This window comes from Protopterus annectens, chromosome 6.part0 (assembly GCF_019279795.1).
Source record: "Protopterus annectens isolate FY-2018-M chromosome 6.part0, PAN1.0, whole genome shotgun sequence".
Classification (NCBI taxonomy): domain Eukaryota; kingdom Metazoa; phylum Chordata; order Ceratodontiformes; family Protopteridae; genus Protopterus; species Protopterus annectens.
This window is the reverse complement of record NC_056737.1, coordinates 185,231,823-185,245,743: the sequence shown is the minus strand read 5'-3', so window position 1 is coordinate 185,245,743 and position 13,921 is coordinate 185,231,823. Positions and strand designations below refer to the sequence as shown.

The window sequence follows — 13,921 nt, the reverse complement described above, 5'->3', positions numbered from 1 at the left end:
CAAGAAATACAATGGTTAACTTTTTCTGACATCGGTCTGGAGCAAGAAAAAAGTTTCCCCAATGGGGTACTTAGCTTTAATGAAGACTTCGGATCTGAAATTCTGATTTGAAAATCTCAGGAGTCGGCCGACCGGCACTTACGAACTGTTTTGGCTTCGGGCACCATGCAGCAAGAAAGACTGAAGAAAATGGCATCAGCTGCATCTTTTATACCCCTGGCGCCCTGACATCAGGGAAGAGGTGACAGCAACCGACGCCGGACCTAGACTTTGGAATTCTGGCCTTCTACAGGTAGCCTTCCAGTAGGATAACCCTGCCGACTACGGGTAATGACTGCAACAGTGAAACATGATGAACATCCTGGTGTCTGACAATAACATGTCAGGATGCCGTACTTCACGAGAAAAATCATGAAATGAAATACAAATGAAAAAAAGCAGTACACAGTAATGCGGTAATGAGCACTACATAGTTTAGAACATTTCTGAATTTCATTGCCCATTCTTACATACTAGCCTAGTCACAAAGCACTGCAATGCATTATGCCAATCCGTGCACGCGCACACACACACACACACACACACACACACACACACACACACACACACACACACACACACACACACACACACACACACACACACACACACACACACACACACACACACACACTAGGCAGTAAAGGCATGCACTACGCAAAACACACATGAAGATCGGTTACACACAAGACTCATTTGAAGTTCAGATGTGGTGCATTTAAAATGTATGAAAAACATTTATGTAAATTGTTATGCATGCAATCATGGAATAAATAAATACATATTTTTTTATTTTAAATTTTGTTTTTCACTTGTTTGTTTGCTGCTTGCCTTACTATTCTAGAAACAAAAATGCCATGGTCTAAGATTTACTACATAACTTAAAACACCCTCCAAGTGCCACGCACACTGTTAAGTTGTAGGGTGTACAGTGTTGTACTGCAGTAAAACCCAACAATAGTGCTGAACAGCATAAAACTGGAAAGCTAACTCCTCTGATCACCCTGTCAGCTATGCACATAAAGAGCACACAGTGCCCTAACAACAATGCTGCATAATGTACACACAAAACTTCAAACTCTCCCACACCTAATGTGTTATACAGATACAAGGTAAACAGTATTGCACTTCTCTGTGCTATAAAAATTTTCCTGCATCCCATGTTCTGCCTTGTGTCAAGACTCTGGCCCTGGCTACTATACAGAGGGCACATTGTTGTTGTTGCTGTGCACCAATCATTCTAAAGCCCAGTGAACACAGTCTGAACTGACAGATGTGAAGCAGAAACAGACAGCTATTTCTGAACTGCATGCCTAACATTTCAGTGGCAGAAAGCACTACTTTTACTGACAATACTCTACATCCAGCCAAATTTTTGGACACTAGTACCACAAAAATACTATTCTGAAGCAAGATAACGTGATGTTCCTTGCTTAGTAATGAAAAAGACATTTTGCAATAGAAACTTGTTCAAACCAGTTGTATTCCCTGGGCCACCTATTCTTGTGATACAGTAAAATTCTTCAAAGCAGCAGCTATTTCAGGATGCAAAATTACTATCTTACTAAAATACATAAATACATATTCAGATCGATATTTTTCCATGCAAGTACAATCCCACACAAATATGAGACTTGCCCATTTTCAATAAAGTATCATTTGGATAAATTGAGACAATCCAGATGCAAAAAAATTAATTCTGATACTGCAACTTCATGGTTACTTACCCTTAGCATCACAATGTGGGACTCCAGCAGGATCTCCAAAAAGGATGGCCTCAACACTTCAAGACTGATGTTAGGCACTGCAGGTGAAAAAAAGTTCAAACCCTTGATCAGCTAAGAGTGACCAGTCATTCTATTTTTAAAAGACTTAAGCTTTTACTTGCCATTTCCAGAAGGTTTTGTGGTATCACCCCCCCCACACACACACACACACACACACACACACACACACACACTCACTCACTCACTCACTCACTCACTCACTCACTCACTCACTCACTCACTCACTCACTCACTCCACGACACCATCTAGCAGTAGAGAGATGTCTCGCCATTATTAATAAATGTAAGCACTAGCACTTCAACTGTTAAGACGCTATCACAAGCAACAAGGCAAACCCATTTAACAGACAATTGTGAACAGGTCTCTGATAATAAGCAAGTTGTTGCAGGTTTGACAAATGAATGTCAAGAAATTCATCTCAAGAGCAAAGCCAGAGAGGTGAATTTCTTGACGTCAGTTCTGAATGGCTGTGATCTTAAACCTGATCATAGCCCTTTGTAATAATAGTATATTTAGTTGCTTCTACATGCAGGTTTCAGATAAAGAAAAAAAAGAAGAAAGGCTGTGTGGCAGCATGATGTACGCAGACTTTCAAAAGTTGCTGATGATGACAAATACACTGCACTTCTGAATACCATGTGTGTGGCAGTGTGAGGTGTGCTACAGCTTTTAAAGCTGACAGTTGCTTCTGATGTTTCCTGGAGACTACCATTTATGTTGTTGTACAAGGTTCACTTTTTTAAAGGTGAGCTTTTATGTATAACCAGATTACAAGGTTATTTTCTCTCATTTGGAGCATAATCGGAGTGTGCTACACATTACATAAAATTACTGGCTTCTGGTATTACAGAATTCACCTACATCTGTGGTGTAGAGGTCATGACAGCAAGATGGACCAAATTTTGCCATTTGTGTATAACGCTATGTGACAGAGGTGGGATATGAACCCTGCAACTTTGCAGAATCACTGTAGTTCTTCTGTTCTTTGCACCGATAATACTGTAAACTCCAAAATTTCCCCAAGTGCATCCTCTTCCCTATTGCGTACATTTCAGTTGTTTTGCAAGTATTTACTGTGCACTCAAGACAAGAAACCAATGTTCACTTTTACGGAATGTGTATCAACAAAAACAGAAAAAAATACCTCACTTATGACAGCACATCCTTTGCATAATATAAGTGTTGCATGTGTAGCCTAATGGCCTCACAGAGAAAAAAGGAAGAAGAAAGAACAGCAGTGTGGGAGTTGTGAAGAGCTTAATTACACTGGAAGTCAAGCTGTAGGCACTACGGGGAAAGCTGGTGGATGGATACCATCCACTGCCTTCTGGGGAACATCAGTGAAGATTAAAATTGGTTAGTGGAAGCAAAAAAAAAAGTGGCTATTATGGAAAGCTACATATTCTGCAACTAAGTAACTAACACTAGAAACAAGGAGAGAGTGGTATTTCAGATGCAGGCATTTAAGGAAAACAATAATCATACAGAATATTATATCTATAAAGTAGCAGAAAGTATCCTAAGAAGTAAGCCAACACTGGATTGGAGAAAGGAGATTCTGGCAATAGGGATGACTGTAATTAGGGATAAAGACAATAGGCAAGAGGAGGCTGGAATTCATTGGAGGAAAACTAGCAAAGGAACCAAGGTATTGTAAGCAGATATCTAGAGAGGGTAAGATGATAGAATGGGAAACCACCAACAATTTATTTGGACTGCAAGTTAGATTGCATTCCCTATCAAGAATTGATATCAAAGTATAGGCAACGAGACAGAAATAGGGGAGTCCTAAACAAAAGGCCAGTAGTGGTAGAGTTTTTATCAGAATCTAGAATAGAAGCTGCCATTAAAAATGGAATAATTGTAGAGCATATAAAATATTGCATAACTGTAAGAATCAATCATAGAGGGTTAGAAAGGATTGGGAAGAGAGACTGGATAAGCAATTCCCAAAGTAACAATGGGAGGATATATGTATGTCTCCCAAATATGTAACATCTAGACAATTTAGGATCTTTGCTTGGAAATGTTCACATAAATAATTTTATACCCCATGTACACTCCACAGAATTCTTCCTGAGGTAAACAGCAAATGTTGGAGGTGTGATGGGGAAGAAAGAGATAATTGGGAACATATTTTCTGGGAATGTGGTGAGTTGGTGGACTTTAAGGATTCCTTGTGGGAAGCACTGTCAGAGATGCTGGGTGAGCAGATCAGTGTAACAAGGGAGATGATTTTTCTGAATTATGATACAGAACTGGAATTACCTAGACATGGTAAGGCCTTGCTATGTCTAATTTTGTTGGCTGCCAAAAAAGCAATTATTAGAAAATGGAAATCAAAATCTAAACCAACTATATTAGAAGTAGTGAATATAGTAACAGAAATAAAACAACTGGAATTGAGATATTTAGAAAAGGGTAGGGGCAAACTACATAGGAAAAAAATGGGAAGAGTGGGAACAATACATACAGGGGAGGACTAAGGTTTAAAAGATAGCAGGACTTAAATGAGCTATGTAATGTTTGAATGAAAATGATTCGGAAGATTGCAAGTGATGTATAATGTTTGCAACTGGAAGTGCGTTAGTATGGTTTGTGATGTAAACTGCTTGCAACTAGGATTGCATTAGTGTGGTCTGTTTTCATTTACATAAATGTATGATTGCCTATGTCATAAGCGATGGTTTAATAAAGATGTTTCTTTTTTAAAAAAGGGGGGGGCAGAAATTGAATAATTTATGTAATATTGTTTAGGTTATATGATATATAGCAATATATGTGAAGTATGTTTATAACCGTGAACTTATTAATATAGTTTGATTACTTTTATATAAATGTACATTTGCCTAGTTCACAAGTGACAATTCAATAAAGCTGTTAAAAAAAATAAATAAATAATAAAAAAAAATAACTGCCAATAAAACCTGCAGTCCTACAAACCAGTAACAACACAGAGGGATGGAGGAGTGTCAGTAGATAAGGTTTTCTTCACACAGCACCACAATGAAGAGTACTGAGTGTACTGAAAGGGTTAGAAGTATGGTTGTAATCTGTGAAATGAATGGGGAGAATGGCTGCAAGGGAAAATGTGGAAAATATTGTTTAGTAGGAGGCTGTTAGGGGTACTGGAAGTGACCAGGAGTGCTGCAAGGATCAGTGGTGCCATCCAGTCTGAGATGTCAACAGAGGTGACGCATCCAAGTGGCATTTCTTTGGCTTGCACTAAGATAGCTACCTCTTATGCTACAGATTTGAAAGCCTGAAACCATCCCCTACCAACACCACTGGTTTTGGAGGATGTGTCTTGGTCTTTCTTCTCTGAATTTTGCTAGCAGGCATGAAATGAGTGGAATGATATGCAGGAATCTTCTCTATCATTAAAGGAAAACATACCCAAGATGAACTCTCCCTTGCCCTGATGAAATAAGCAAAATAAGGGAGAATTATGTTCTTCTTTGTGTGGTAAACAGGTCCATCTCTACAGCACCACAATCTTGTAAGACCTTTATGAAAACCTTCCAGACCAGATCACCTCTCTACAGAAGGTGTATGAGAGTTGCTGCCCCAACCCCCTTAATTTATGTATCACACCACATCTTGGTTGTCTAACCAAAGCAGAAATGGTGCTGGTCTCAGCTACTTTTCTACAGCTTTAAAGTCTTAGCTCAGTCTTATTTATGTGGAGCCTACATCCCTGGGGACTCCATTTTCTCTGCACAAGGGAGGGATTCAGATGAGTTTTTCAACACAAAATGAAAGCATATGACGTAAGTGTGATTGGGTCAGATGCAGGAAGGGGAAGGGTCCACAGTGAGACTCACAGCAATTATCCACCATTTAAAAGCCCAGGGGGCGGATACCAACAGCAAGCCAGCAAGGAAATTATGACTTTACAGCTACTGTCACCTCACCATCTACTGTAATGCATTCATCCACTTGCATGCCAAAAGGGCTGTGAAGACAATGGTTGCAAGACACACAAGCTTGTTCATGCGTTACCTTCATGGGGTCTTACAATCATGGGTTTATACTAAGCCAGTATTATGCCAACCATGGTAGGTTTTGCCAACAATGCCATACAAGCATAACCCCTGAAGGTGAAACAATGGCTCAGATGATGATGGCATGAGGCAGACAATTTAGAAGATGCACAGAGATTATGATTATTATTATTATTAGCTTGGATTACGTTACAGGAAAAAAAAAACTTTTAAGATGCTAGAGAAAAGGAAAGAAAAGAGTATTTTATTTATTTATTTATTTATTTTATTTTTATTTTACATTTGTTAACCGGGCTAGTCTAGCTGGATATATGTCCATTTTCAGTAGAGGCCCGGGGAGAAAAGCTCCACACATAAATCAATACAAAGAGACATATTAATAAAAAAATTGAGTACAATAAGAATATACATTTAGTAATAAGAACAACACATACCTAAGGCACTCACAAAAATTATACTAGGTCAGTAGAAGCATAACATTAAAAAGCTAAAGATTAGCAATTAGTTTTCAATAATCTGTCAAAGAGAAAGATGTAAAGCAGGAGATTTGAAGGGATTAATGTAGTAATACAAGAGAGGGAAAGAGTGAGAAACAGTAGTCAAGTAAGGAGACGAAGTAGGAAGATGGAAGAGAGGGTAGGGGAGAGAAAAGGAGGAGTGAGTCAGAGCATAAGAGGAGAGCAACAGGGCAAGAAAAAAGAAATAGTGTGTATAGCTAGTAAGCACAGTATATAGTTATAGTAGAGTAGGGGGAGTGAAGAAGGTTAGTCAGGAGTCCTGCAGGAACAAAGCCAGTGGTTTTGGAAGTACAGTTTGATTTTTTGTTTGAAGAGTGGTAAGGAGGAGATTAGAGTGATATCAGTGGGTAGCTGATTCCATGTCCTTCCTACAGTATTAGTGAACAGAGAGTCACCAGCTAAGTTATGGGATTTTACAGATTTGGTCATAAGTTTAGAAGAAGATCAAAGGGAGGTAAGATTGTTATAAGGGATTAAAAGTTGAGAAAGTATTGGGGTGTTATCCGGTTGGTAAAGTATCTTGTGGGCAATAGTAAGTTGTGAGATCATAAGACAGTTTTGTAGCTCTAGCCAGCCTAGGAGTTTTAGGTTATGACAGTGATGTGTTCTGAAAGGATTACTGGTGGCTAAGCGAGCAATGCTATTGTAACAAGTTGCTAGTTTATTTAGGTTAGCCTTTTTAAGTTTAGTGAAAATAGGTGAGGCGTAAAAGAGAGTAGATATCAGATGAGAGTGGGCGATAGTAGCTCTGGTAGAAGGTGTAAGAAATGGTTTAATACGGTATAATGAACCTATTTTTTTGTTAACTGTTTTGATGATGTTATTGATGTGTTGATCAAAAGTGAGATTGTTATCAATGGTTATTCCTAGCAGTTTAGTTGTCGTGTCAGGAGAGATGACAGTGGTGTCATTAGACAAGATGTTGAAGTTTAATGGGGAGGCTCTAGTGGTAGGAGTGAAAAGGAGAAGTTTAGTTTTTTTAGCATTGAGGAGGAGGTACCGTCTAGTAAACCAAGTTTCTACAGTGTTGAAGGTAGTTTGAGTTAGAGAGAGTAGCTCTGAAGAGGTAGATGCTGAACAAATAATAGTGGAGTCGTCAGAGTAGCAGAAAAGAAACACGGAAGAACAAGATGTGGTAATATTTAGCCAGACTAAACTGAACGTTTGTACCCAGTGAGTCATGGAATGAATTTATGTGATCTATTCCATTCATATTTGAATGCTGCTGAGGTTTTATACTGTTTTAATATGTAGAAGAAGCTTCTTCTACAGACAAGGGAGGTGCTGAGTGATTAATTTAACCTTGAAAATTGACTTGTTAGTCTGGTGTAAAACTAGGTATTTGGAACAGGTATTATGTGATGAGATTTTCTTTTTATGGAAAGAGAGAACAGAGAGAGCAGGGTTTGTAGTTCAGAATGTAAGACACAAATCACTCTGAAGGAGTCTGCAGGCCACAGAAAATAAGGGCTATTGAAATAAGAACATTTCTTTAAATGTTGGATTCTTTAGGTTACGGTTATAAAATGCTGGGGTCTTTCATGTTGGGAGATTTAGTTGTATACATGCCAAATGAAACATTGTATCCTATGATGGGGCAAAATAAGGGCAATTAGGTTGGACTGATATCTGGATGACTACCCACAACAGATGAAATGAGAAGTAGAAGGAGTTTTATATACTTTTTTTTTTTTTTATTTATCCTTTGTTGACTGGATTAGTCCCAATAGGCTAGTAGTCTCTTTTTATGGAAGACCCAAGGTGGTATTTATATTCTAACAATTTTGGAGATATGCTGTTTTAAAAACAACTCATTGTTTAAGTTTGTGTTTTGTGTGCTTGTGTAATCTTTGAAATGTTGCATTTGAATCTTTTGCTTGTATTTCCGTGCATTCTGCATCTGGTTCATTTATGAAAAGGGTCCAAGAACCAGCCCACCCACCCAGTAAACAAAGAATAATGATAATATAGTTTATAATTTTAAAGTTCTGTACACAGATCATGGTGTTAGTCTTAGGGCAAGTTTCATTTATGTGACAGTCTGCAGGAGCGCTAGTTTTATGAAAGGTAACTTTTCCATATTTTTTTGTTTTAAGTTAAGGCCATCATTATAGCATCATTAGTGTGATGAAATATTAGTGAAGCTGACAGGGAAGGGAGCTTAGGATGATCTCTAGCTAGCGGTCATCTATGAATTCAGTCAGACAAAGGTTATAAGCATTTGCCAGTGCCAGCAGCATACAGGGATAAAGTCCTAACTATAGTCCAGCTAACTAGAGCTCAATCAGCAGCTCAGGTGCTGGAAGACACTGGCAGGGAGAGATAGCCATGCCCATCCTGGAGTGACAGCAGGGCAAATCTACTCATGCACTAAAAAGGTCCAACTGGAGAAGGGACTGAGATGCAAATATGCAGCCTGCAGGGTTGAGCATTAAGCTCATCAAGTCACTGAAGGGTGGCAGCATTTACAGTAGCTGTGTGGGAGCATGTGGCCACATGACTTGTGCATGACCCCCCCCCCATTCCAGAGGGTGGTGGTAGGCCATAAAACATGTCAGCACTCTCATGATGGCACAAGACAGAAAGCACCTTCATGGCTGTCTAAATAATGCCTCTCCCCCACTCTCCAACAGCTCTCATTTGATACCCTGGGTAAAGGTAATGAATAAGCACTATTAGACCCAGATATAAACCAAGCCCTGGCATATGTTCTCCTGAAAACCCAATGTGCAAAATGTGCTTTGGGAGACATACATCCACTGTTGAGCCAACTAGAACAGGCAAAAACAGTCTAAACATAAAGAACCTTATCTAGATTTAATCATGCTATGAAACTTCACTATATACAGAAATCCCAAATAAGAGGGTGGGCAAAGGGTAGCTTTACTATTACAGTGACCTCCTCTTCCTCAAAGATGCACTACTGTGGTAAGTCTCATACACAACTATACCATCTTCTTTGTGGAGGATCAACGTAACAGTAAATTATACCACGTCTGTAGAATTTCATGCAGTACTGTGCTACCCTGGAGGTGTACAGTTACCAATTCCCTGTGGCAAGGCTGTGCTACGTTATCTCCTTACCTACATCCTGTCCACATTAGGCTTCTATCTTTTACTGTTTGGTGAAAGCGTGAACAGTGGTATATGTGGAAGTTGCTGAAGTAGGTTAACCGACAGCAAGCAGCTTGGAAGTGGATGACATGATGGTAAGGAGGAAGATGGGCATCCTATGTATTCAGGAAACAAGATGGAAAGGTAGTGCAGCAAAGCCACTTAGCCTGGGATCCAGAGTCTACTACTAAGGAGGAGGACAGGGTAGAAATGGTGTTGGAATTGTGGTGAGGAAGAGACTTCAGAAGACAGTGAGAAATGTCATCAGAATTAATGACAGACTCATGACAATCTGACTCCAGCCTAATGATAGGGCAGTATTCATAACTGCGGCCTGTATCCCACAGCAAGGGTTGTGATGCTTAGGAAAAGAGTGCATTCAGACAGCAGTTGTCACAATGCCTACTAGATAAAGCAGGAAACATGAATTAGTGTTGATAATGGGAGATCTGAATGCATACATCGGACAGACAGCATAGGATATGAGGACCTTCTGGGTCCACATGGTGAGGCAACAGGAATAAAGAAGGAGAGGCCAGTTTAGACTTCTGTCTCACAAATGGCTAGACAGTCAACACACATGGTTCAGAAAGACAGAGTCACAAGATTGCATACAAGAGTGGTGATCATGCAACTCAAGTACACTTTCTCCTACTAAGGAAAGGACACTGGAGTAAAATCAGTGATTGTAAAGTTACACCCAGAGAAAAAGTCGGCCCACAGCATAAACCACTGGTTGCCACCATCAGCTGCAAGGAGTGGTCAGAGAAGGCTCTAAGGTCAAAAGAAACCAGACTGAAGACCTGTAAGTTAACTGGAGAGAAAACACTATAGTTCAATTAATTACTCATGGCTCTAGCACATCAAAAAGAGGAAACAAGGTTGGAGTTGAAGAATCGTAGCTCATCAAAACAGCACGTGGGAGGACTACAAAACAGCTATCGGCCTAGCCAGTTATGGAAATAAAGTACATAAGGAAAGCTGGTGGTGGAATGCAGAAGTCCAGGAAATCATCAAAAGAGAGGAGGAGTGCAGGAAACATTGGGAGGCAGAAAAGACAGACCAGGCTAAAAATGAATCCTGGCTGATTAACAAACAGGCAGAGACAGCAGTTGCAATAGCAAAGAACAAAGCATCAAATGCACTCTACCAGCTTCTGGAAAGTAAATCAGTAGATGGCACAAATAAACTATATCAGGTTGCAAGGCAAAGGTAGAAAGATGAAGACAGTCAGATACCCTTCCTAAGGGATGCCAGTAACAACCTGCTCATCAGTCTACAGGACATCATAGGCATATGGATGGAGTACTTCTAGCAGTAAATGAAGAAAACTCCACAGAAACTGTACTGCCGCAGACAAAGCCTACAATAAAAGAAGAGAAGCCCACCTAGAAGTAAGAATAGCACCAAGGAAAAATTAAGTCAGGGGAAAGCAGCAGGCTCAGATGAGATCACAGAAGATATGACAAAGATGTTGGGTGAGGTAGGGGAGAAATCACTCCTGAGGGTACTCATAGCAATGTGGAGAGAAAGGCATATCCCAGATGACTGGAGAATAAGCACACTAGTGCCTATATACAAGAACAAAGGGGACATCTATAACTGTAGGCAGTACAGAGGCATCAAACTAATGTCCTATTACATGAATGTTCTGAAGCGGGTGATTAATAAACGAATACACAGAGTAATAGAAAGTAAGATGGAAAATGACCATTATGGATTCAGATCAGGATGCCGCACAACTGATCCAATGTTGTAGTGAAACAGAGAGGGAAGAAGAAACTAAAGATGAGAAAAAGAGTCCAAATGGGAATTCCTAGACTTGGAGAAAGACTATGACAAGGCCCAAAAGTTGATTTGAGCAGTCCTGCGGTGGTTCAAAATCCCAGAAACATTGGTAGAATTAGTGCAAGCTATGTACAAGGACCCAAAGACTCAAGTACGAACACTGTTCTGTCTGACTGAGGGTTCCCTGTGGGAGTAGGTGTGCATCAGGGTTCAGATCTGAGTCCACTGTTGTTCATATTGATGATGGACTACATTTCCAAACAGGTCAGAGAGGACAGACCAACACAGCTGCTGTATGCAGATGATGTGGCATTACAGGCAGACTCTGAACAATAACTTCAGCAACGGTAAGGGAAATGACATGCAAAACTGAAGGCACATGGGATCAAACTCAATACATCTAAGACAGTTGTAATGGCAGCAAATGCTGGAGTTCAGAAGAAGCTGAGAATTGAGACAGAAGGGAAAATAGTGGAACAATGTTAATAGCTTCAAGTATATGGGAGAGGTGGTTGAGGAGAAAGGAAGCATGAATGAGGAGTTCAAATCTAGAATCAGGGGGCTGCAGCCAACTGGCACAGAGTGTCAGCTGAAGTATATGATAGAAGAATGTCAAGAAAGCTGTAAACTAATGTGTACTAAACACTGGTGTGACCAGTACTACAGTATGGTAACTAGACATCTGTGCACTAAAGGCAGCACAACCGAGGAAGCTAGAGGTGATGGAGATGAAGTACCTGAGATAGGTGGCAAGATTCACACTGTGAAATAAAGAAATTAGGATATAAGAGCAGAATCCAAATTTGCTCCAATTACAGAAAATGTTAAAGAGAACAGATTACGGTGGTTCGAGCACATGTGCAGAAAAGCAGAAGAAATCTGGTCAAGATGATTTGAGACAGATAGGAAGAAAACAAGAAGAAATGAGGGCATCCAGCAAAAAAGGTGAATGGATTGTGTGGGAGAAGACTTGCAACAGTCAGGTACGAGTGTTGTCGAAGAAGGCAGGAGAGTAGCATTGAACAGAAAGCGATGGCAACAGTTGACACAACATCCCAACCTCATGTAGAAAATGAGGGATGATGGTGATGACATTAAAGATGTCCCTTCACTAAGGAATACAATAAAAGTTACTCTACATATTACGGCATGTAACTCAGACTCCTCCTTTCTATAGTTACTGCTATTAGAAAAGAATTCCAATGAAAGATATGCAATATCTACTGAATCAGCTACTATGGAAGTAAAGTTTTTCTATCCTGTCCATAACAAGGTGCAGTGTGGTCAATTGTTCCACAGCCTAGTTCACCTCTAAAGTTCTCAACTTTTCATTGCTGGAATCTGAGTTCTAAGAGACTGCTTTTCAATCTATCTGGAAATATACAGAACTAAGTATATTTTTTTGGTTTTAGAGTTTGTACTGTTAATTGTTGCTAATAGTTTTTCAGATCTCTGCTGAAAGTGTTTTCCCCACTCCCCCTATTTTCTGCTGTGTCTTTAGTTGGTATAACTGGTTTTTACAGCTTGTGTGTTATCTAACTCAAGGATCACTTGCATAAAATTGGACCTGTTAGTAACAGCCTGCATTTCATTGCTGGAACCTGTGTTCTGAGAGACTGCTTTTCAATCTATCTGGAAATATACAGAGCTAAGTATATTTTTTTGGTTTTAGAGTTTGTACTGTTAATTGTTGCTTACTGTTTTTCAGATCTCTGCTGAAAGTGTTTTTTCCCATCCGCCCTCCCTATTTCTGGCTTGTAGTTTAAATTTCGTGGCTTTCGCAGTTGCCTGCCCCACTGCAGATTTGATCTGGGACACTCCCCCAGTCCCATCTCTTTACCACATTCTACCTAATAAACTCCTTCTGCATTTGCTTTTAGTCCTTTTTAATTTAATTGCATTTTTTAAACTGTGTTTGGTCCAATATTGCTACATACTCAAGTGTGCTACCTTGCAATGCATGTGAATTGTTTTTACTGCTGTTTTAGCTACTTTTATGTACAAAAAATATATATACTATAAGCCTGTTTCCTACCTTTCCAGTAACTAGTGTAGTTCAGATACAGATTTGCTGTATCCAGGACTGTATGTACGCTTCTGAGCACCCCAAGCCTTTCTGTGTTGCAGGGAAGCCTTCTAGCTTATCAGTGGGAGTGGTAAGCACTAGGTAACCTGTCTACCACATAAGTTGTTGTTCTGGCCCAGAAATTGTAGTTATTGGCCGTTTGGGCAAGCTTTTCTCTCTCTCTCAATTTTCTGATTTGAAAGCCTACATTTGCACTTGCTTCTGTCCTGTAACTCGTCTAGTGCAAATACAGATTCTTAGTTTTAGCACTTAAATTTGCTTATTCGTGCTCAGCACTTGTTCAGAACTTGTAAGCACTAAATAAGCTACTAATTAGTATAGCACACAACATTCCTCATTACCTAGAGGAAAATAGTTTTTGTACTTACTTTACTCACTTACTTAGAGAAAAACAGCTCTTGTACTCACTTTCCTCACTTATCTAGAGGAAAATATGTTTTTATTCAGGCATGTCCAAGGGTCAGCTCCCAGTGTTCTCTCCTATCTGATGAATCTGGGCATCTTGAGGCAATGCAGAAATTGCCTCATGTACAAAGACAACCCTATCCTCCTACCACCCAACACTACAACCTGTGAGAGATGCA

General features: G+C 39.7%; 1 protein-coding gene across 2 annotated transcripts in view; it reads right to left on the bottom strand.

The window, feature by feature from the left end:
- Positions 1–13,921, bottom strand: part of POMT2 (protein O-mannosyltransferase 2) — a 1,453,485-nt gene that overhangs the window by 319,740 nt on the left and 1,119,824 nt on the right. For both annotated transcript variants that reach the window (XM_044073901.1, XM_044073900.1), the window contains exon 15: positions 1,767–1,843. In XM_044073901.1, coding sequence (XP_043929836.1) covers positions 1,767–1,843 — 77 coding nt within the window. The remainder of the gene's footprint in view (positions 1–1,766; positions 1,844–13,921) is intronic.